Genomic DNA, 26,068 nt, shown 5'->3' on the forward strand with positions numbered 1-26,068 from the left:
TAAACGTTACTCGAGAAAGGTAACTGATTACCGTTACTATTACTCTGGTGGCAAACGTTTTTTTTTTTTCTTCACCGTTTTTCAAAGTTTTCACCGTTACAAATGACTCCACTGAAATTGTAATAAGGTAACGGCTAAAAAGTAACGCGTTACTTTGGTGGAGAGAAAATACGAAAACAATCTATTGCACACACTGTTTTCGTCTTTTCTCTCCGTCGACATGTACATTTTGGTAGAGCTGAAGCCACGGAGATAAATCAGGAGAGCTAGTCGACATGGCAGTGTCGAAGAGGATAGAGGAAGGGCAATCGCAACCTTCACGAACTCACAATTCTCAACTTTCTCTGCGTGGATCTCCTTCCAAAGTTCCAACGCGTTGACCCTTGAGCTCTTCACAATAGAAGCGCTCACCTGTTTTCGTATACATTTTAACTTCATCAACATCAACATCAACATAACTTGGAAATTCTAGGAGACTCACTATGTTGGCAGCTCCACCTACTGTACATGCAGGAGGTTGTGGTAGGAAGAGATTAAGGTGTCGCCACAACACTCAACATGCATGTGCCGAATACTATTAGTCTATTACAATGACCAACATCGTTGTACTGCAAAGCAAAGCAGATAGGAAAGGCTGTGATGGGACCTGTGATGGGTTGATATCGTGTATGACTTTGCTTTGTCGAAAGCTTTGTCGAAAAGTGATCGATTACTTGTAGCCGATTACTCAAACTTGTAATCGGATTACTTGAAAAAATTACTTGCTCGGAAAATTAATCGACTATTCGCAAAATTACTCGAGCCCTCAGGTTTCGGTGACTCAATGGTTGTTTAGTTGTTCGCTCGTTGGATCGCTGGTTGATTCTTTCGTGCGTGGTCAATTTCGGGCCATTGTACAGGTCTACCTCGGATGCGTTGTCTAAAAGAGCAGCAAGTCCTTACCCCACGACTGATCTGTCTCAACCCATACAAAGCAAGCAAGCAAGCAAGCAAACAAGCATTGTCTATCCTGTGATGGTTTCCTATTTTTATCTTTTCAACTTTTCATATTTCTCTTTCCTTACATTTAAGGGATCTTTGTGGGAGTAGCAGAATTCGTCAGGTGACGAATTCAATATCTTCTCTCTTTTTTTCTATAATCAAACTCAAACTCAACCTATCCTGTGAAAGGTTGATCCACAAGCCTACCATTTTGACTTCGTTCGTGATCGCTTGTGATCGCTGTTGAGGGACATGAGACCCCCCGTTATGATGTAAGTTGATCCGGCGACAAAGAAGAGAGAGGAAAAAAAAAAAAAAAGAGAACACACTGAAAATTTGGCATAACCGGCAACACGCGGACACAGCTAGAAAGTGCTGTCGTCATATTCACCTTTTTCTGGATTCAGCACGCTGTTCGAAAAAACAGCCACGCGTCAAACCGTAAAGCATTCTACTTTCTACATCGTCCACGAGATGTCACTTTTGCCATACGTTCGGCCGACAGAACAAATCTCAATGCTGAAATCAACGAAATGGGACACGGTTCGGGTCACAGCCTTCATCCTTTCAGTCTCCGCAGATTGCTTCCTCGCGTACCCACTCAGAAATATTATAGTCCGATCATCCTTCCTGCAACATCTTTTCCTCTGGACTTCGCAACGTTCTCTTGATCCCCAACAAAAGCCTCCCTTTCCCCACTTCTTTCTCGCTGCTCCCTTCGCCCGCTCCCTTCGTGGCTGATGGAGCGCCCGCCCTCCAGCCGCACGCCACGCTCTTGGGTTTTTCGACGCGTTTAGCGCCGCCCCTTGACGGGTGTCCGCCACGACGGGAACCCGCCTTCTGACGTTCGCTGCCGCCACGCTTTACCGATAACGGTGCACCGCCGGAAAAATAACCGGGAAAGTCGAGCCCCGGGCGCGAGCTGTCGCGTCCTCGTGCTTCAGGACCTGGCGGACAACGGCCGGCCATGGCGGATACGACGTCCACCGCCAAGTCCTTCTGTATCGACGCCCTTCTGGCACGCGGAGGTCCAGACGCGACGTCCAGGTCGCCCGGAGGGTCTCGTAGCCCCTCGGACGCCGGGAGCCCACCTCCCATGCCGACGGTGACTTCTGTGCCGTCTTCAGTGGCTGCTGCGGTTGTGGCTGCTGCTGCATCCTCTGGGAGACTTCTTGGGGCCCTTCCTGGTTATCCCATGCTGGGTGCGCATCCTCTTTATGGAATCTCCGGTCACGGTGGAGGGATGGCTGCTGGAGGACTGCCTCCGTTGATTCCAGGCAGCGCTTTTCACCCGACTTTGGCAGATCACGGGCTCAAGTCGCATGTTTCCTTGGAGTGGCTGGCTCGGTCGGCTGGGTTCTACCCGAGGCCCGCCGATGTGGCAGGTAAGCGGTATACTATACTGCATTCCTCGTAGAATCCCGTTGACAAACCATTGAATGTCGTTCATACGCTAGGGTTCCCGGTTTTCAGTGATTCTAATTCTTGAGACCTCCCTGAACGCGTAAAAAATGAACGCAAAACCAACGTCAGTGGAACAAGTTTGAATTGGCTAAAAAATAATCATTGGATAACAATAACTTTTCTTTGTCACATACCTTCGTCCTATACCTAGCTCAGAAAATATAATTACATACCGAAAACCAGAAACCCAATTCAAATAACTATATAGTGAGTAACTTTACAACGGCTCAGTGAAACAGCAAATGCTTTCACGGCAGAGAGAAATGAGTTAGAAAGATCACGTTTTTTTTTTCGTGGGAGCAGTGAAGCAAACAAAGTTTCCATAAAATTTCTGAATCATGAAAAATTGAGGATATCGAGTAAATTCGCGAATGAATATGCACGTGGCAACACGATGGATAACTCAACTTCCGTAAAAATAGATTTGACATCCTATACCTTAGCCAGAAGTGCAAAGAATGACTTGAGACGGCTCCGAGCTATACGCTGACTGTGTTCGGAAAGACAAATGCCATTACTATATTAAAGTATTTAACTCGCATGTTACTTCGGCACTTCGCCAAGGTACGCTGCACTGCAATTATATATTACAAACCCAGGACGGCAGTCAAACTCTTCAACAAGCTCTTCGACAGAAGGATTCGTCAGACATTTCAGTATTTCTCACGCGTATATGGCGTTTGATCCTTTTAGCTCGTGCCGTTTAATGTATACGATCATTCTGTCCAAAATCTGTATGACATTGATTTTGTGCAAGCTGAGAAAAAAGAAAAAGAAAACTCGAACTTGAAACTTATTCTACAGGCATTTAGACTTTAGTATTTGTACACGGTTTGCAAAAACTTTCTCACGCATTCTCTCTCAATGCATTCGCATTGCGGTCAGCTGACAAACGAAGCAATATGTCGTATGTCAAACAACGGAAATTAACATTTGAACCGAGATCAAACGTCCCTTAGCGTGAACTGAACGCTTAACTTTGCTTCACTAGAGGAAGTTATTGAAGCATTCACCATGTCACCAACTAACGCCTGTAAAAAAGATCCGAGTGTTAACCTCAAGTTTTAGCAACCCTTGATCTCGGTTTAGAGTTAACCAGCGTTGGGGAAACCGTGCCTCAGGGGCGTATAAAGCATGCCTTGACCCCCGCCTTCTCAGAAAAAATCCTGGAACCGCGTCTGGCCACATTGGTTCAGAACCAAAATCAAGATCCTGTTGCCAAGTATGTTGCCAGTCACACATTCACACAACTTTTCTCAAGTGCACTTTTCGAAATTTGCAGGCAGAGTTGCAATATGCAAAACGAAGGAAATATAATCTGCAAAACAGGTGCTTGGGGCGACGAGTTATACATCTTTTTACAAAAAAAAAAAAAAGAAAAAAAAATCACGTTTCTTCTTTACTGCACTAGCAAATCATTGCCGCAACGTGGACATTATAGAATCCAGCAGTCAATGCAATCTTGCTGAAGAAGGCAGCAGGCGCCCATATATAGATGGAGACCGGCAGCTCCTGTGAGGCTTTCGCTTCGACATGCATACAACATTGGATTGGAGTTGAAATAATATTGTGGCTCCATACAAGTGCTGAGCCGGCTTCCCCCAGTTTACTCGTATACCACGAAAGGGTGCTTAATATCACAGGTCACCAGGGGTGAGTTTGGCTAATGGTAACGTGATGACAGCATAGTGAATGAGCGAGTGAAAAGTGATCATAAAAGTGAAATGATTAAAGTACTTCATGGGTGGGCAAGATTTCCATGGATCGTGGCTACGGTCCATTGTTTCGTACAGACACCGTGCGCGGCATAACTTTTTGTCCTCTTCGATGTTCCGGAAATATTTTACCGTGGCACCGAACGCCCTGTGCCTGACGGATGCATACAACATGAGTGCCATCTGGCATTCGTTTTACTCTTATAGGTGTGCGCACACCCATGGTGCAACGCGTTGTTATTAGTAACGTGTACTCCTTTGTTTTCCAAGCTGCGAGTATGACGAGAGGTGTGCCCAGAATACTATTAATTAAAATAATGGATTGGTAAATAAACTCACTTCGTAGTCGATTACTTACTTAAATAAAGAACAATCAGATAAATCGGCACATATACAAAAAATAAAAATAAAGAAGAAAAAACGAAAACCACCTATACGAGAAAAACCCACATAAACACACAGACAGGAAATGGAAGAACAAATGTTTCAACAAGAGAGAAACTGATGTTCTGAAAGATGTCTCTGAAGAGAGCGATCCCTACAGCTGGATAACCTTTTCAGTGACTTTCACCTTTCATCAAATGTTCCAAGTTTGTTCACGATTAATGATTATCGCAGTTTAATGATTATCAGTTTATCAGTTTTATCAGTCTAATGATTATCGCAGTCACAGTTTCGTCAGGTGAAACCTATACTTGTCCGGAACTTTAGCGATGGACCACAGACAGCGCATTGGCACTTTTGTGCCCGGATTATGCTGGAAGTTAATAGAAGTCATAACAACGAATAATGGCAGTTTATGTTCAATAATACCCACGTGAACATAAACAACAATGACATAAGTACTTGTATGAGACACTGAATAACGACGGGTGTTTCAAGCTGAGCTGCAACAACTATTTCCAACAACATAAACAAAAACAATTCCCTCGCATTCGGAAAAATCACCTTACGGAAACCTGAACGTGAATTGTATAACAAAAAGCATATAACTGTGACGTCGATTAAAGTGCCATTTAAAGAGGTTGAATTCGTAGTATTAATTCTATTTACATCGCAACAGTTGTTAGAAACTGCATGAGCGTCAGTATTGTTCAACCATGTAGCCAATGCTTTTCAGATTTCCATCAAACTTCTTTCGCTCATCCATTCATTGCTGTATCACAACAAAAATGTATGTATACGGTTGGTCAATTGTCCATATCCTTTGTGTACTAAGAATGCCTATCTTTTTTTTTTCTCTCTCCTAATGCTACAACATGGCCGGAGGAGATTGCTAGCGGATATGCAAATTGATAGCAAGCGAGAATGCACGTATATAGTAGAAGGAAACAAGAGCATTTTTAGGTTGCTTCAGGATGGCGAACTCGGACTTTGACATTACGCGCCTGCGACGTGAAAATATGTTTCGAGAAACATACTTTCGCATCGCACAATCTTGGAGACGACGGTTCTCGAAAGTTTCATAACAGAAATAAAGGGAAAGACAATATTTCCTAGCAAAACTTACTAGAATCACAGGAGAGTTTTTGGTACAAGGATATGCATCTCTGAATAACCACAAGGAATATAGGACATCATATAGATCGACAGTCGGACGAGAGGAACGACCCTCCCGGCTCAGCTTTCTTGACTTGTATGAGGTGCATCATAAAATAAAGTTGTTATTGTTGTCGCTGTCTTTTTTGTCCTACAGAAGCGAAGTGTTTAGTTACCAGACGCCCGTAATTCGAAGCTTTCGAAGTGTATATGAGTTTACCAACGATGTCGGCGCTTTTGGATGGCCGCAGGATAGGATATAGGATACGTGTAGGATTGACAAACATGGAGATGTTGACTTCTACAACCCAAAAACCGAAATGCATTGCCATAGGCGATAGTTTGCCGAATACGTCACAAAATAACGTAGTCGCCTACAGTCCTCGCTCACCACGCTGATGGATCGTCGCCCTTTTGATACATCTAAGATACTGGGTGCTTGATCTGCACACCAGAGTCGGAGTGCACTGTATAGGTCCTTTTTGAGGGACATTGGGGTGGAAGACAATTTCTAAAGTTCCATGCTCCGAATAACGAGTGGGTATAGTGAGTGACAGTCGTACTGTTATTGTGACAGCCTTGTCTGTGTTGTGTCTGTTTCTGAAACATTTTTGGTCGTGTTTGTGACTGTTATCGTGACAACCTTGTCTGTGTTGTGACTGTTGGGTTGAAACTGTTTCCGAAACAATTTTGGCGGGGTTTCGTGACTGTTTTGATGGAAAGGTTGCTTTCCCATCTGGGTCTTTGTTTCTTGTTTGTTTGTTTCACCCTGTCTTTTTTTTTCTTTTCTACTCATTGACTTTCCTCCCTTCATCATTTTCCCTATATTTTTTTTTTTGTGTGTGTTATGTCAAGTGTATACGTACACCCGTAGTTTCTTTAAGTGAGCATACGTGGCATGGAGTAGCTGGTCTCCATGTATGTGGAGCCAATTTTCTCAATTCTTTTTCTATTTTATAATCAACTAATCAATCACAACACACACACACAAAAAAAACACTAGTAAAACCATTTTCCCAGACGTCGCTTTATGGAAAAATGAAAGGCCAATTAACACGTGCACCGCTACAGAAATTTCTCGAGATATTTTCCCCAGCATGGTCCCCGTGAAAACAAAACTGAAATGTTTAGGCCTAACTTGGAACGGAAAAGAACAATACACCGTGCATAATATACATCACCCATACAAGAGCCATGTGTTCTTTTTATGGCTTTGAGTACTCTGAGCTACCCATCCTGTCCCAAGGTAACCAATGATTACGGTAACCAATCATTATCCTTGCAGCTGTGGCATTGCAACAGAAATGTCGGTATATATATGAGACACGGAAGTAATATAACCATACCAGAAGTCATGCAGCTAGCTATTTGTTAGCAGAATCCGTCCGGTGACAAATTCACCGTCTCCCATTTTCCCATCCAATCCAATCTAACCTTGTGAATCAATAATCAATATCCAATATCAATAATCCAATTACATACTACGTATCGTTAATACGCGAGAAGAAAGGCTCAACCTTTGATTTATAAAGTCTGATGTGTATCCAATAGACAAAGAATCCGATGCCTGCCAAAAGGACGATAAGTGTGCTTCGTCAATACTCGCAATGGAAAAACACAAAGGCCACATCCAGGAAGAAGATTGCGTATCAAATATCCTTCGTTATAGAATAATTGCGCGTATATGTAAAAGCTATCCGTGTAGTTCACATTAATGGAACGATATCAATGGCGCCGGTCAAAAATGCGAGGGGCGGGGACATTTGTATTCAATTTAGAAGGTTTTATGGAGCAATTCATAAAGCACCTGACAAGATATGGCAGCCAGTGGGGTTTTTGAGGCAGATTTCGGTGACAGTCATTCGCGTGATCACCTCGCCAAAACCGTACATTTTATGCTAAAAGAGGAGAGAAACGCAGGAGACAAAAATAAAATACGATCACCGCGACATTTAGACAACCCTGGGTTTGCTCCTGGTAGCACCTGGTATACAGGCACAGCCAAATGGGGTAGATGACGTCGGTGTGACTCCTCCCTTTCTTTTTTTTTTTTTTTTTTTTCACGGTGCATTTCACTGCGAATATGTCAGCATCTCGTATGGGCCTGTTGCTCTGGGCTAGGTGGCGCGAGTGAGCAGCAACATCAGCGCCCCAAATCATGCAACACTCCCCAGTTTAGCAGACGACGCGGCACTTTCAAGTACACGGTTTCGAGTTGTTCGCGCTTTTCAAGAAGCACCGCTTTTTCTGTTGATTTCCTACAGGTTTTGTAGCTTCCTTGGCACCATACCGTTTGACACACCACGCAAAACCCGCTGATGGAACTCCTTACCGTTGGGATCCGCGGCCGTTTGGGCCCGAAATGGCGCTGTGCAAACTTCACTGCAACAGCCCCATAGACATTATTCGCGTGGCGTGCAACATCCAAGCGGCGTGTATACACTGACGTTTCGGTTATACCCTCACGAAGTTGTTACATGGACAACGTATAACGCGTGTGCTTGTCACCGCGAACCCTGATGCAGGAAATGGAATTTGTGTTCACACACACTCGAACATGGAAGAACGCCGAAAAGCAAGCACGCACTTATCGTTAATAGGTGCAGAAAAACGGGCGCCCCTTATCGGTCTTTCCTTGGACAGAAAATTCGGACAAAAGTAGTTGACATTTAGGCGAATACTCGACGGACGGACGCGTTTATCGCGTTATCTGCTCCGCAACGAATGCACTTGAGCGTCTAAAGAGAAAGCTCGTTGCAGATCGAGCGATGTGTTAGAACACGGCAAATTCACGGCTCTCTGGAGTACAGGGCGGCCGATAAGCGACGCCGATTATACCTGACAAGATTGAAAAGGAGACGGAAGAACGCGCATTAGCAGGCACTTTGGCTGGCAGCGCGGACAAAGTGCACTCGAGATTCGCCGTGTGCTCGACGCGAACGTCCCCCTCTTCCCGCCTCTGAAGGTGTACCACGTGATGGTTATTCGAGCGTCCGTAGTCGTTTTTGCATAACGTGAGTGTATTGTGTCAGGGGCCCAGAAACGAACGAGTTAAAGTAGCACAGAAGTCATTTTGAACACCCTGTTTTCTTTGTATAAAACTGCTAAGCAGGCCAGTAAGATGCTCTATAAGAATTAATTCACCCCACAGAGCAGTACCAGCCTGTGATCTGTCTGGGACCTCGCGCTGACACAGGGGCCACGCTCGCTGATTGGTCCAGAGAAATGTCTGCTACTCAGCTGTTCAGGGTTCTCCAAAAGCACTGCTCCTGGCTCGGTCATGATTCGGCCGCTCCTTCTATCCCCAATTCTCCGGGGGAACTGGCAAAACTGGTTTACGACGACAAAGGGGTAGGGCGCTGACCCCCACTGACCAGCGAACCAGAACGAGTTGCCCCTGTAACGTCATCGGTGACTTGCCATCATACTTCTCCACCTCGTTATGCTCCACCCGTTATGTTATGGTGACAGCGCGGAGCCATGTTTATGGCAGTTTTTTTTTCTTTTTTCTGGGAAGTATTCCAGAGCGCAGCACGTTGCGTGTCACGCGCAACGTAAAATTTCGCACACAGAATCCGTTTTCTGTACATGAAACAGCGCGTCAAGAAGGTTCTCAATTTCACGCTGCGCATAATAGTGACGCATGCGCAGCAGCCAGTCGAACCGGCCGTGTGTCACGCGGATTGAGCAGAAGTGTTGAAATGGGGCTCACGGTTCCTCGCGTTCACCCAGTGCTTTTACGCGACTGGTGGTGGTGGACACCGTCACGACTAACGCTCTGGGGAAGTGCTCCCAGCTCCCGTGGCTCAGTGGTTAGCGTGCTAGCCATGTCACGTCGAGACTGGGAGGTACCCGGGTTCGAATCCCGGTGCCGGCTGTGCTGTTTGGGGTTTTTCCTGGGTTTTCCTCAGACGCTTTCAGACATATGTCGGCACAGTTCCCCTAGAAGTCGGCCCAGGACGCACATTTCCCCAGGGCGTCAGTCGTGACGTTGCCCACATACGTGAGGCCCACAACGGCAAGCCCTTTCACCATCACCACCACCATCTGAGGGAGTGTGCGTCCTGGGCCGACTTCTAAGGGAACTGTGCCGACATATGTCTGACAGCCCCCGTCTGAGGAAAACCCAGGGAAAAACCCAGACAGCACAGCCGGCACCGGGATTCGAACCCTGGTACCTCCCAGTTTCGACGTGACATGGCCAGCACGCTAACCACTCAGCCACACGAGCTGGTTTTACGCGACTGTGTAGTTCACTCCGCGTATTCAGGCTCCGCGTATCACGCGCGCTGTTTTCAAGAAGTGCAATACACAACAACAATAAATGATGACGATGAGATGACGCTGCAATACGCGCCATGTGGGATCCGCCTTTACTTTACTTTACTGTAATGGAAAGCATAACTGTTCTGAGGGTTGGAACACACAAACTGGTAAGCACAACACAAGACCCAGGAACGAAGAAAGATTGTAATTTGTAACATGGCAGTCGCAGGAATCGAACTGACTGCCATATTCCATAGTTTGTACGTGTCGTGGGTTGTAAACCAACGACGGCCCAAAGCCAAGAATACAATATACAAGCGCTTCGTGTTGTGTTTTCTCTTTCTTCTGCCCATTGCTCAGGCGCCTTCATTATGAAGTACCGCACTTACATACGTAGTCTCTTGTTAAAAGAGAAAAATAGCGAGTGGACAAGATGACGATTTAATTAGTATTGTAATTGTTGCAAAGGCAACGTGTCAACAACCATTAACTGAAGGAGACTGCGCGTAGGCGTGCCAATATCATTATTTCGGGAAATTCATTCTGAAATTAAACTTCTTCTTGAGAAGTTGTCTTGTAGTATTGTCTCTAAATTGTAGGCTAAAACGTTAAGAAAGATGGGCTCACTGTTTTTGTGAGCCCACCACCACCACCACCACCAGTCAACAATACAGAGTCTTGTCTCTTCGGTAACCATGTTAAAGTGTCATGCTGTTACGTATGTTCAAAACTAGAAAATGCAACGATCCGGTGAAAGCAAACGTAGCAGCTTATATTTATTTCGAAGATGTTAATCAAGAAATAGCTGATACTTTGTTAGCAGCGATCTTATCGAAAGTGATAAAGTAAGATAAAGGTATCGAACTATATACGCGAGCATCATTAACGATACCGAAAAAATACATTTTCGAATATAAAGCCCATCGTAAAGTATATAGTATATATATGTATATAAAGTAGTATATAGTATATGTAAATTTACATATAGTAATGTAATATAAAGTATACGAGGTTTGAAATGAATCAAAAATGAAGTAAATGGGCGCTACACTACACGCCGGAGAACGTAATAAAAGCTATAAATTAATGGAATGACTGTCATTTGGTCACGTTCTTTGCGGACAAATCGCGAAATTTTAAAATCACTGCCCCATTAACATCCCCAATTGCTTAGCCCACTAAGTCTCATGTGTATGCGCGGATTTGCTTAATTGTGTAGCAGTCAATACAACACACAATACAGTACAACATACCATACAACGTCAGTCGTTACAATGTTTACCTTTTTACGCTTTAAAATTTTGAAGCATACAGTACGTTTCTGTTGTTTCATGTATCAGAGATGCGTTAGGGATGATTTCAAAGCGTCCGTGATGCCTCGACAGCTCAATAAAATGGCAGAATAGCGTATTCACATCTATAATTTTTAATAATCTACTGTAACAAACCTGGAAACTTAAAATATGTGACAATGTTTTTCGAGCACTCTGCACATCCTTGACGAACGTCTCGACGTACGGTCGTGCCTGTGATATTTCTTACGGAGCGCACAAGAAATACCGCGCTTTACTTATTAGAGCGTTTTAGCAGACCGTTGATAACGTGGCTTGCGTCGAACCGTATCAACCGGAACCAATCAGTGGATAAGATTCTGAGTCACGCACCACTGCGATTGGTTCCGATAGGCACGATAACTTTATCAACGGTATACTAAAACTCACTATTACAGGTACTACTAATACTTTTTACCAGTAGCGGAAATCAAACCCACTTCTCTCTTATTGTCCGTCCGGTTAGATGCGCTTATACCGTTACACTACGTTCTCGTCAAGGTCTCGTTAAGGAAGATACAGACGCATATTCACTCCGGCCACATTTTCTCTCGCATCTTCTTCCATGCACTCTCACACATTCACATACAAACGAACAAACCGAGGCAGGAGGCCTGTACTTTTTTTCACGGAAGACATCACCGCAGGCGCTCTGCTTGTAGATATTTGTGACTTTTACAAGAAAAAGAAAACATAGCAACCCGTGTCCAGACGTGTGGACTTTCAAACGGTTTGTGCAGCCCAGGACCAAAGAGGGCGCCTGCAAGATACGACATCAAAACAGATAGCAGTGCCGCTGTATCCCCTCAGAAACTATCACTATCGACTGGCAGCAATCAGCTGGTTGTGCTTCTCGCTTGATTACATTAAAAGCGCTAGAATACAGACAGAGGACGAGACACAATTCGATTTCAAAGAGAAAGGTATCAGTTCGAAGTATTCAGTATATTCAGTTAATAACTGTGCTTCCTTGTGATATTTTCGTCTTCAGTGCACGCTGGGGGTCCAATAAACACGCAATAATCCCTCTTTTTGTTTAAAGTTCGCGGAATCTCGCTATGCATAGTGTTTTTGAAGTGAGACTTAATGATTAGCAACTGTACGACTATAGGGTTTCTAACTGATGATTTTTTCTTATTGTTTGTTACGTGTTTAGACTACAGGCTGTATGTGTTTGTGACGTCTCTAGATGGCGCTTGCCCCTTCTCAGTGTCTTTCTGTTTTGTTGAAAGTGAAAGACTGGTGGTTTGACAAAAACAGCGCTCTTTTTCACGCCTTCCAAATTTAGTCATTTAGTTGTTGGAATGACTTCGTGTGTGTATGTGTTTACTCCAAGCAGAATCATAAGCCTATGGCAAGAAGCTATGGGCAGGAAAGTGTGGCAGGAAGCTTATGAGACATTCCTGACCGTACATTTCCGAAAAATTTTCAGGGGGCAGATCTTCGACTGGTCGTTATCCCGTAACGCAATGGTGGGGGTGGCTAAAGAAAGAGGTCGCTGTTGTCGCTGTATCGCGCGTTAAATGCATCACTAGGTTCAACCCGTGATTGGCCACGAGCTCTTGCGCGAGCGTACGTGAAAGTTGAAGATCGGGGCCCGTAATGTAATCGTTATTTATTCAAAGTATTAAATTGAAAAAAAGCTATACGCGTCTTATATACCCGTGCCGTGACACACGGGCAGGCTAGACCTCCTTTGAAGTAGGGGTCCTTTACAGCTTCGAAGGATCCCTTAGGGAAAGGAGTTCGCGCCGCTGACGACACACACACGACAATGACGATCTCGAATTTGTGTATCTCTTAGCGCACTACGGAATTGCTCAATGCCTGGGTGATACGGGCGTAGCCTTCACTATTCTGTTTCTGTCCACCTTAAAATGTCTTCCCATAACTTTATTACAGCCCATGTATCCGTACTGTATTGTCTTTTTGGGCGCGATCATTTGACCGCGAGATTATTGAATTTATTATCACTCGAAAAAGATATGATAAGGCCCCTGTAAGCTTGGAAAACTATTTTAACGACTGATAAAAATGTTGAACATAGGCATTTGTGTGCTAAATAATCGGGGTCTGCTAATCATCGGCGGGTGCTACTATCGATCGGAAAGGAGATAGTCGATCTCCTTTTGCGAAAAGGCCCGTTACCTAAAAGGAAAATCTCCGTTATCGCGTGTCAATGGGCACAAACGCCGTTCCGGTAGGTATCCTTATCTGGAAAGGCCTTAAGAGTGCCCATGAGTCAGGGGTATCAGCCTTGTCTCCCGCACATATATAGTACACATACTGTTAAATAATAGCAAGCACTTAAGTATTTTAATAACCCAACTTAACGACCCTTTTGAAACTTCGCGATTTTTCCACGCGGCGCTGACGCAGCTTCCCATTCACTCCATTTGGCAACACTGACTATATATAGGCTTTTTTCTAACTATATACCTCCATTGTTCGCTTCCGTCTCTCCCCAAACACGATTCTCTTTTCGACGTCAAAGAAACTGGCCCAAACCGATCGGAATGTTAACGAGTCCATTTTCGGGCTCCAGAGTGTGATGATGAGGAGATCGCCGGAAAGCACGCAACATACATAGACGAGAAACGGCCAAGAAATAACGGACAAACGGCATCAGCGAGAAAATGAGTTCCCATTTCTTCCTTCTTCTTCTTCTCCTTCTTCCTTCTTCTTTCCACGAACAGGGAATGAAATATCCCGACGCTTGTGGGGGGAGGTCCTCTCGTGGCGTCAATACATGGATTCCTCAGGAGATCGATACCCTCCCTTCACCACACCCGGCAAGCCGGCCCCCTTCCTCCCGGTTGTCATGACGACGGTCTTCTTGGAGAGGAAAGCCGACTCTAAAGGAGTACGATTAACAGATTGCCTAAAATGGAGCACATATACAGACGTGGGCTCCGTTTATCTATCGGTTCCATCAAATGACTAGCGCTTTCCGGGAAAAGCTTATCCGCTTTGATATCGTTGACACGACTCGACGCTTTGCTTCTTTTTCGAGATATTTTGTGGCTAGCGAGGCTGCGGCTTGTATGTGTGTGTTTGTGTTAGTGTGTGCCTGAGCGCTCGTGGATGTTGTTTTTGTTGACATCCTGAAGAAGGGCTGCGAGAAAGACGCCCAGCGTTGTTTATTTTATTTTTTGGTTATTTGTAGAAGAAAAAAAAAAAGCTTTTGGAGAGTAATTTCCTGGATGGGACCCCATTGCAGAAAGTGATGGGGGATAATGTTTCTGAGATAAACGCGCAAGGAGTGATAAGGTAATGGGTTCTGGCGGAAGGTTTCATGGTGACGTGTATATACTTGCAAGGAAAGCGTTGATTTTCTATCGATTTATTTATTTAGTTGTCGGTTGGGGAGGGGGAAATAAAGGCGCGTCAAGAGATCTAAGAAGGGCGCTATGTGAGGTACTCAAATTTGATAAATCAGCGTCAGTTCTTATCGTTGCTTCACTCAATATTGGCCCTCTTTACTTTCGTTTTTCGCAAACACTCATTCGGCTGTGACGACTGCACACGCAACACTGCACTGCGAAGGTTGAACGCGCATGCGCATGAATAGAATGGTTGAATGTTCACATTCAGATTTCATGGTATCATTCACAGCCTTCATCATTATTGTTAGCCCCAGATCATTATTTTGTTCGCAGCAATGGAGACTAAATGAAGAAGAATGAAGCGAGGCGAAAGTTACTGCGAGTGGCGCGCTGTAAGAAAAAAGAAAGTATTAAATTGGGGAGCAATCACGACTTCTATGGTTCCCCTGTAGATTGTAATTACTCCCTAGGTTAGTCCCGTGAATTTGAAGTTTACTCCCCAGCTCTGCAAGCAGTCCCTAAATTTCGTATAAACCTCGAGTCCCGACATTCGTCTGGAAAGTCTGCCAGAAAACCCAGAGAAAACCCCAGACAGCACAGCCGGTGCAGGGGTTCGAACCCGCGTCACCTCCCAGTCTCAGCGTGAAAGTCCAGTCTTCTCACTGGAGGCGCTTACCTTACGTGATAAAATGCCACGTATGCAAGCTACCTGGTGGAGAAACCCTGTACTAAAAAACCTGAGATCGAGCACAATGAAAAACGACACAACACAGACAACTCATCGCTTATCCTACACTGTTAACAATGAACTTCACCGCATAGCACATAATTCATTCATAATTATTGTCGCAAAAAAAAAAAAAAAAAAAAAGCGTCTACAACTCCGGTTTTCAACAAATCAGGGCAGATAACGATATCTTTCGAGATGATGGTTGGCTAGGAGCGTGCTATGCGGTCATGTTCATTTCCTTTTTTTTAATTATGTGTTAGCGCCGCGAAGCAACTGTGGCTATAAGCGGCGTACAGACGTGGACACATGGGGAGAGGACAGCAGGAAGGAGCGGGGGACAGAGGGTTTAGTGTGCGTCCTGGGCCGACTTCAGGGGGAACTGTGCCGACATTCGTTTGGAAAGTCTTCGGAAAACCCAGGAAAACCTCAGACAGCACAGCCGGTGACAGGATTCGAACCCGTGTCACCTCCCAGTCTCGGCGTGGAAAGCGATCATCCTAACCACTATGCCACAGGAGCTGGTAAAAAGTTCATTTCTAAGAGTGTAACATGTTATATGCCAAGAAATGACGTAAAAGTTCCGACTCACCACGTAGGGTTCAGAGAACTACGCGACCTTCCTCCTCATGACATACCCCCCCCCCCCCCACACACACACACACGTAACGCACGAATAGCTTAGTGATGTTTACCGTTAGTCTGGAAGCAAGTAAGATACCGACTACTGTCTCAGTCAACGTGCAATAGAACGCACTGTGTACAACATTCCCGTCAATCAAAAAGGTTGTAAATCTGCCATAAGAGTTCAAGAACTGCTTCCATATCACACTCGAACCTTTAGCCCCTTTCCTTTATCTTGGAAGGCAAGTGATACGAGTTGACAGCTTAATGAGCCCCCATGGCTAACACATTAGAACGGCAGTCTGCTATGTTTGAGCAGTCTTAGGCTATCGAGAAGGATCTTCGGATACTTGTAGAGGGCGCTCTAGACATCTTGGAGACGGGCACGCCGTGCAACGAAAGCGACCAGTGTTCTGGTTCTGTTCGGTTCTGCTAGGTTCTGTTCTGTAAAGGTTCTGTTCGGTTATATTAGGTTCTGTTCTGGTCTGTAAAGATTCGATCAGGTTCTGTAAAGGTTCTGTTTGGTTCTGTTCTGTCAAGGTTCCGTTGCAGAAGACAAAGCGCGGCCTGAAGGAAATAAGAGGTAGTTTCAGAATAGGGTATACCCAGGGCCGCTCTGGGGCATGTGGTCACATGCATATTGCGCAAAACGTCTTTTCGGTTCTGGGCACGCGCAGTGGCGACGCCTTGGCTCTTTTGTGTCCAAAGGGTGCTTGGGTACCCTACTTTTCTAAAACTACCTCTTTGGGGACTCAATGTTCTTGGGTGCTCTATTCTAACACTTTTGACTCAGTGTGTTTTATATCATGGCAATACTATATAGCTTTGCAGACGCTTCCACTCGGACATTCAAATTCATATTGTAACAGCTGTGTTGTTTCTCTGTTCCCTATGTAATTTCTCCCTTCTTTCATATCACTGCGACTGTTTGTTGGCGCATTGGTTTGTTTCACCGACACACATAATTTTGTTCGCTTTCGTCGCGCGAATCACAAATAGCGTCAGGGTTCCGGAGTAAAAGGAAAACCAAAACCGAAACCGAAAAAAAAAACATTATTTTGGGCGAACCAAAATAGAACCAAAACCGTTAACAAATCTCAGCAGGCAGACTGAAAAAAAAAATATTTGGGGTTTTCGGTTCAAGTGGTAAGCTGAACTCAAGAGCATACACAGCAAGAGCTGAAGTGCACACTACATGACATCCATCGGTGTTTAGGTAAACTCGAAATTAATTCTCTCGAGTCAAAGGTCCCGTCTTTCTCCGGAAATAATCGACGACTTGCTGTTACATAGGTTAACTAAATTGTAGTTATATGTGCACGATCCCCACATCGCAACAATGTGCCAGAGCGCAAGACGGGCTCGTTGTTTTTCTCTAATCCACCTGGTGGAACCTTGCGACCTTGCTTTTATTTTTCTCACTCTGTTTGACATCTGGGAGAAAACAAACGGGGTTATTTTCGCTGCAGCCAATTCTCCTTATATCATGTGAAACTGAACCGGTTCGAACCGCTATTTTTCAACTCCGGAGCTGAACCGGAACAGAACCGTTGCCTTTGAACCGAACCGAAAACCGGAATGAAACAACGTTTCGGTTCGACACCCTGAATAGCGTAGCATCATTCACAGCGTCCATTGCAGCGAACGTATACTATTAATAATAATAAAATGTTTTATTGGTGCCCAAGAACGGCCACAGGGGCCATAATATTGGCGCACACAACATACGTCACATTGGTAATGCAATACAGTACAATACAATACACTACGAAAAAACTCCTGTCACCGGCTAAGGTTTTTCTCGGGTTTTCCGAAGACTTATTTCCAGACGAATGTCGGCACAGTTCCCCCTGACTAACCTCCCCTGTCCCCCACTCCTTCCTGCTGTCCTCTCTCCATCTGTCCACGTCTGTACGCCGCTCATAGCCACAGTTGCTTCGCGGCGCTAACGCAGAATTAAAAAAACACTACAAAAAACAAAAAACGACACGACACAAACACTGTACAACACAACTACAAAAACAGAAACAGACAAGAGGCACACACACACACACACAAAAAAAAAAAAGGAAAGAAAAGATTTGACATCACGACAGACACTTGGTTGCATCTGTTTTGAAGGACGTATAGGAAGGAGATGTGATTCAAACGTCGCGCAGAGAACAGACACTGGCACAACAAAATTCAAACGATCTTCCTCACGAAGCGTTTTCGGCGTAGAATAAAAAAAAATAAAAAATAGAACCCGAGAAAGGAGGCAGAAGACCTACACGACGCCCTTCAGCCTCAAAGTAAATCACGGGCGGGCAAAGCGACTGCAAACAAGACAACAGTTTGTAAACACGCACAAACAACTCGCAATTTTGTTGCCGCCTGCACTGCGCGTAGAAGCAGACGACACGCGGAACAGCGTTCTATCCCGGGTCCCCAGCGTACTTTCCAAGAATTTTCATTCTACTTCAATTTAATTCAACACCGAGCGACGTCTGACTTTTGCGCCTTCTGTTACGTTGTTCTTGTCTCACGGTGGCGCTGGAGTCAGCGGTGCCGTCTGCATACATACATACGTAATCGGAGCGGAGATGTTCCCTTGTGCACGCAGGACCAATTCCTATTCCGCGATGTACGGGCGCTTTGTTTCCGCTCAACGCACGGAAGTTCAACTACGGAAGAGTCGGGCGAATAATCCTCGTAAGTGTAACAGAAAGGCCAACGCACTTTAAAGGAATATATCCGTTTTAATTTGTATTCTGTCGCGTTCAGTTAGACGTCGGTGTATGGTGATGAGAGAGAGAAGAAAACACAGTTGGACTCGTATTTTGATAAATTGCGATTGTAAATTGTAACCGTAACATTTAAATAAAAATTGGCCGCATTCCTATTGGCATTCTGCTTTATATGGTCATGTTCCGATTCTGATCTTGATCAAGATTCTGGTCCTAATCTTCCCGCACCAGCACTTGTTCTTCGGTGTCATTGCAACTTCTTTCCTCTCTCTCTCCACAACTGTTACGGACTGACATACGCGCAACCGTCGACGATGGTGGGCCCTATAACGCTATCGCTTTAATAACACATTCGATACGCCTATTACAAAACTAGTGTTTTTTTTTAAGTGTAAAATGTCCGTATACAATCAACAGGTCACCACGCTCGCCTTCCACAAACTTGCAACACAACATCTCGGCATTACGGAACATTTTACAACGACAGGAACATTGTCGTTATACAGGTTATAGCATTCAACTCAATGTTAGGGTACCCAACGCTTCCCTCAGTCGGCCTGTCGTTCGTGATTAGCTGTGTTTCGTCGCCAAACAAGATTCTGCTTCTATTAAACGGTACACTGCGCACGAAAAGCGCACGTGAGTTACACTTAACTAACCGGGGCAATCTATTCCAATTACTTTATGGGCGTTGATTGGTGACTCTTCCCGTCTTACAAATTGACGTTCGTGGATCGTTTACACACCCCATCTGTCACACATGATGAAATTTGCTAAAGCTGCTCGGTACGGTCGAGGGGAGAACAAGGAGGGGGTAGCTCTTTCCACTCCAAAGGGTCTCGTACTCCGTTTCGGGGTTGTGTCAGCCTCATGAATTTTAATGCACGGAGTGTGCACCAGGGTGGGGTACTGCCCTCTTTCACCGCAAATTCATTACAACCCCGCAGTCTCAACCTGCTGCTCGAAAGTCGGAGTCCCGCTTTTTACGTATGTCCCCAGAACTAGCTAATTGCTGCGCCCCCGCCTATAGCGAGCTTAAAAAAAAAGGATACAAAAAAGAGCTAGGCAGCCTTCATTTTTTTTTTCGCTTGAGGTGTGCGCTATGTGATGACCTGTCCTCGAGTGTCACACTATGCTCTATTACCTCCATTTTATTAATTTAATTGTCAGTTGCGGTTTTTAGGATTCAAAATGAGCCAGTATCTGATAGCTGCTATGTTCCATGTGTGATGATGTACTAGGTTAAACCGACGGTGTGGACAGAAACGAATGAGGCTTATATCTTATGTCTGTACGCTGAGAATACAGCGAAATGCAACAGTTCACGCATGCTCAGAACGAATTAGGTTTCAGTACAGGCACGTGTGCATCATCGCTGTGCTTACTGCTGTCCGCACTTTCGCGCTGGCTATGACGAGAATACGCTATGCAAGTAGATCTGTGCAGCTCCTCAGTTTCCCTCTCTCCCCTGTTGCCCGTGGAGCGATCTCATTGGTCCCTCTCTCAAATAAGGAAACAACATTTCAAGGTGTGGCGCACGTGGTTTCTTCTATGAACCCATGTCGGTCTACATATACCCCCCTTATAGCTGCCTTGTGATTGGACAGACACTTCGTCACGTGGTTTCACGTGGTGAAGAGAAACTGTCGTATAACGTCCCTCTAGGCTCACGAGAATAAGAGTGAGTGAGTTCCGCAAATTCAAGTCTAGAGATGGACATGAATCGACCTTTGCGTCGTATTAGTGGTGATTCGATCATTCGATCGAAGTTAGTCCTATATGTAACTTGACATTTGTAGCTTGACTAAAGGAACGCAGCTCGGGAGTCTTTTAAGACTTTTTAGATAATCAAGACGGTTTTTGGCAAAGAATCAAACCAACCGCCTCAAGACATACGTAAATGTCGTCTACAACCGCCGATTTAGCAGCAGGTGCATGTTGATTCCGAAACCAAACGTGGTCTGCAAAGGTATTGGTTTATTGGCGCTCGGGGACAGAGCTATACTACAACGTGACAGGAACACCTTCCTACTTTGTTTTTATAACGATGTATGAACTTAACTCTTCCCCTTCCACCTAAGAAGAAAAAACATTATTTCACCTGCATGAATCCCTCCCTAGCACACTCACTCCCAATTTTCTCGAAAATGCTCAAGTGTGCAAGCTGACGTCAGTATGCACATAACACGCACCTCTCCATGTGTCTGTTTATATGACGACCGACTGTGGCACATAAAACGAGACTGCCGTCAACGCCACCATGCGGGACATCTGTGCTTGTTCTCTCTTCGTTAGTGGCGCCCCCCTCCCGGTTATTCTCCCGACCTTTGTCGCGCTGGTTTCCGATAAATTTTTACGGGGCTGTGTGTATATGCATTCGGATTCTATTAGCAAGATGGGAGGGCGCTTAATTGGCTGACAGAGGAGCGCTAATGGGATGAAACGGGGAGGTCGGGCCCTCTTTTAATGCGCGACCGCGCGTTAGAAGCGATTGGGTAAACATGGCGGATTAAAAGAGCAGACGATATGGCGGTGAATACAGTTAACGACGAGCTCTATATTTGGGTGGGAGAGGGATTCGTGTGTGCGCTTGTCTGACGTGTGAGTTGCAATCTGACGCCGGTGCGTAGTCACTTTCGTATTAATTTGGCTGAAAGGGTTTATAAAGGTACCGTTCCTGATGTTAGATGCATGTAACTTGCTACCGTATAAGCTTGATAAGAATAGGTGGAGATCGGTATTCGCATGTAGTGCCGGATGGAGCATAGCTGGACGTGCATCTGGATTATGTCGAATTATCACGTTTGTGGTAATAAAAACGAATAAGGGACATCAGCAGCAATGACAGTGACAGGGAGGAGGCACCAACTAAGTATATTTGGGTGTTATAGTGTAGGACTGTTCTGCTTAGGAAAAACTTCTTGCGACATTTTCTGATTTCTTTGATGAAATGTTTGTTTAATTTCTGAAGGAAATTGTGTCAAAAAATTGCGGGAGTAATCTCATAATGATGAACAGAAAAAGGTTCAATCGATCTTATCAAGAGCTGCTAACTTTTCAAACAAAGACTGTCCCTTTTCTGTGAAAGCTGCAGTCGCTAGTATTGACACTGTGCTCCAGACTTTACATAGTGTACGCAGTACGCTGCTGCTGCATTTATTGTCACAAAATACATTTATTTTCCACTGAGGGGTTATTTCCTAGGATTTCTTCAGCTGCGTCCGTCCGTAACACAGCCACCTCCTCTTCCATCACGTCCGCCAGACGACGAGAGCTGGCACCTTCCTTTTTTCCCCACTCTCCTCTAAACAAGACATTTTCTTGGACCATCACGTGACAGACACGTCACGCAGATCCTTTCCCCTTCCCTTCAGCATCAGTTTCTCTTCCCATCGCGGATCCCCGTAGGAGCATTTGTTACGACGGCGGTATATACGGCAGTGGTGGTATCGCGCAGAGCGAGAAAATTGCGTTATCGCGCAAAAGCGTGTGTACTGCATTTACACCGAGGGAAGCAAATTGCCGAACGCACCTCGTGCGTGCGCTTGCCAAGCGAGCAGGCATTTACGACCTTCCGATAAGCGTGGCTGCATAAAATAAACGACACGATATGCTTGTCGCTTCGCTCAGCATACCCGGGAAACGCACCACATCCGCACCACACCAGAATCTCATTCGTGTCCGTTCGCAGTCTTTCCTTGTATACGCTCCATAACACAAACAACTCTTTCTTTCCCAATCCTATTTTGGACCTATCCACTCTGTTTCGGCCCGGCCACTGACAAATACGGCCGCTGCCTCTGCATTTGAGCGCCTTTCGAATTCCGGCAGGAGAGAGAGAGAGAAAGGAAGGAAGGAACTGCCTGCCATTCCCACGAAACGTGGTCTGCCTTTTCTTGCCTTATATCTAGATATTTATACGATATACGCAGACCTCTTTACCTCCCAGGGGAAGAATCCATTCAGCCGACGCTTTCTCGCCGCATGTTTCGTATTTGTTCGTCTGTTTTTCCCGGTACCCTCGTTCCGGGGGGGGGGGGGGCTTTTCTTTTGTTGTATATGCGTATAAATATAAATAATAAAATCCTGCCGAGCGTACGATTTATCGAAGCTTTCCCGCTCTCCTCGGGGACCTCCAATCACCCAGTGTTTACCAAAGCACCTCGCTACGTATTTTGTCGTGTTTTGCCTCTGTATTTATGATTCTGCACTAGGGGGCCTCTTCCTATATGTATATATATATATACGGCTAGGCCTTATGTGAACGCGCGCTAGTAATCATTAGGTAATGCGATTTCCTTCCTATTTTACGACGCGCGCGCCGAATAGAGTTGTCGAGTCGCTCAGAGTTTTCGTTTTTTCGCTACACTCTCCTTTTCCAGTCGCATTTTTATATCGTCCGATTTTCTTTTCTTCGCATAGAGACTTCGCCATTCACACACTGAGGAAAATTGGGCGAGTGCGCTCTCTTTGTGCGTTCTTTTCTTGGCGAGAATGGCAGCGCTGTCGCGAGGGGCAGATTGAAAGACAATGTTGCTTTCTGTCGAAGCGTTTTCTGCTGAATTCAGCGTTATTCGTCCCAAGCGAGGCAAGGAGGTGTGATGTAGGCTTAGAGATTGAGTGTAAACTGCAGACGCGGCATTGGAATGCGCCGGCACCTACCGGTGTTCCCTTCAGGATGGAGCGACGTTTATGTTTGCTTATGGTAGGCCTTTTGAAAAAAAAATGGCTGTGAAGTTCCGTCACGTTTCATTAGGGAGAGAGAGAAAAAAAAGTGTGAAGATCATAAACTTTCTGAGCACGTCGGTGTAAAGCGAGTTTTTGCTGACCCCACGCGTGTAGCAGTCCGCGATTCATTTGGCTCTTCTGGTGGCGCTTCTCTGTCACTGTAGCTGAGCTGCATACAGTGACATGTTTTATGTAGTTGAAATGTAGCTTTAGTTCCCTGCAGTGTATCGATGCTTAATAAATGGTGCTTCCATACAACAATATAACAAATGCTTTACTACATACACGTAAAAACCTGTAAAAAAAGCTACTGAACTGTAGGCATGTCTACTCGCACGTTTGACATATAGCATTGGAGGAAGGAGAACTGAGATGAACAGCAAGACGAAGCATGATGTTCCGCGTTCACTGCTTTCGTTTTAACTGTCCCTGGACCAGGTCCGGCATCATGGTACATTCTTCAATATCATAAATTCCCGTTTTGTCTTTTCCCCTTCCAGGACAGCCCCAGGCCGCTCTCCTGGGTAAAACCCGGCGACCGCGGACAGCGTTCACGAGTCAACAGCTACTAGAACTGGAGAATCAGTTCCGCATGAACAAGTACCTCTCGCGGCCCAAAAGGTTCGAGGTTGCCACGAATCTCATGCTCACCGAAACGCAGGTCAGTTCCTTCACACTCAAAACACTATGTGCGCTTAACGCCTCTTTCGTGCTGCTGCTCAACTTTTAACTGCATGCGCGCGTGATTACATGTGTGTCTTTTAAAGTGCACATACTACAGTGCTCAAATTTCGTTTACATGTTTTTGCGATGTTCGCTTAGCGCGATATATGAAAATTGCAGCCTGCATTGTCTTCCTCGCTTGCTCTCCCCCGAAGTCATCCCCATATCATCATAATCATGTATTTCTCTCTCTCTCGCTTGCTCTCTGCTCGCCCGAAAACCGCTTGTTTAAAAACAAACAAACAAACAAACAAAAAAGAACACTAATGAATTTTAACCTCCATGAACATAGGTGAAGATCTGGTTCCAAAACCGGCGCATGAAATGGAAACGAAGCAAGAAAGCTCAACAAGAATCTAAAAGCAGAACTTCCGAGAAGAGTGAACAGTCGCAGCAAACACCGGCGGTTCAACCAGCGCAATCCCCGGTTCACCAGACGACCGGTCATCACCATCACCACCACCACCACCGGCCCAGCTTGATTGTGTCCAGCTCGGGATCCGACTACCCGGACTCGCCACCGAGGGACCTGCACATCCGAATGCCAGACAGCGAAAGCGTCTCCTCAAGAGGGAACAGTGACGTGGAATCAGATCTTGTCCTAACGCCTGGACCGGACAGCAATAGTGCGACACTGTGCTCCCCACCGGGACACCGGAATGCAGATCTTATCTATCGGCCCTATGTAGTGTAATCGATTTCGTTTAGAGACGGCACACGTGACTGGTGCTGATACTGAGAGTGACCTTCGACGCCGACAGTTCTTCGGCACCTTTCAAGTGCTGCAGTGTGAGTTACCAGAGTCACGACGGTGGGTTTACCAGGCAGGGCTGACGCCTCTAGTCCGTAGGTGTAGAAGACATGATCAAAGAAAGGCGAAGCGCTGTCGACAGGATTTGAAATGGCGACTCTTTACTACGATTGTGATTGTGACATTTTACGTCTATTCTGATGCGAGGAGTCAACAGATGATAGTGTCAACGCGTGCCCCGGTTTCTTTCAGCCGTAGATGACAGCTGCATATTCATAGCAAATGGCCTGCCATTTCTGTCACTAGAAGAATATGCTTTGCTGTGATTCAGACTGTAATCTCAAAATTTCGAGGTTACATACAATATCAGCCATCGACTTTTCTTTGTAGACATTGCTAGTTTGTGTCGGAAAGTATAACGCACATATAGAATCCAGTACCGTCTTCAGTCCAAACGGCAGTAACAAGACAAAGTACAGCATGACATTACATGCACGTAAGAGCTGATCCTTACAGGGCATCATATTTAGACCGGCCAATACGTATCTCCACATCTGAGAAGCGTGTACTTCCGCACAAGCATTTCTGCTGGCACTCAGGCATGCCAGGAGCGATCCATGAGTACAGATGCATTGGCTCACGAACATGAAGCAGGCATAGAAGTGAAGGCGAGAAGTGTGTCTGCTCACAAGATGTCACAGTGGCGCCTTTGGTGTCGTGGAGGGGCAAAATTACAAACTGTGAACCGTCTGCCTGCTCATAACAAAGAACTCGTGGTTCCTTCTCAATACAGGGTGTACGCACATGTGAACTGTATAAAGCATTCTATATAGAACATTGACATTTGCCATCGTCGTACCTCAGCATGTACATAACTGTTCCACTAAATGTTTTAACAATGCAAAAAAATGTGGTGGCGTATTCCTGCTTGCTACTGGTGTCCTTTGAATGCTGTGGTCTGTATTTAAAATCGAATCACTAAATAAGCTTCACTTCGAAGGTACGCGAAGGTATATTGAGGTACGCGAAGAAGCAATCCACGCCATTTTCTTTCTGTGACGTTGCGGCGCAAGATAATGGCGCTGACGTATGCGATCACTTGATTTGGATGACATCAGGGTTGCGGAATGTGGTGTCCCATTCCGTTCCAATTCCATTCCGAGGAAT

At 45.3% G+C, this 26,068-nt stretch overlaps 1 protein-coding gene across 1 annotated transcript; it reads left to right on the forward strand.

The window, feature by feature from the left end:
* Positions 1–1,843: 1,843 nt before the first annotated feature.
* On the forward strand, positions 1,844–25,804 carry LOC135399976 (motor neuron and pancreas homeobox protein 1-like). Its single transcript, XM_064631709.1, has 3 exons — positions 1,844–2,366; positions 23,928–24,088; positions 24,443–25,804. Exons 1-3 carry the CDS (start codon positions 1,949–1,951, stop codon positions 24,842–24,844), a joined length of 981 nt encoding a protein of 326 aa, XP_064487779.1. The 5' UTR covers positions 1,844–1,948; the 3' UTR covers positions 24,845–25,804.
* The last annotated feature ends 264 nt before the right edge of the window (positions 25,805–26,068 follow it).

The sequence above is a fragment of the Ornithodoros turicata genome, chromosome 7 (genome assembly GCF_037126465.1).
Source record: "Ornithodoros turicata isolate Travis chromosome 7, ASM3712646v1, whole genome shotgun sequence".
Taxonomy (NCBI): Eukaryota; Metazoa; Arthropoda; class Arachnida; order Ixodida; family Argasidae; genus Ornithodoros; species Ornithodoros turicata.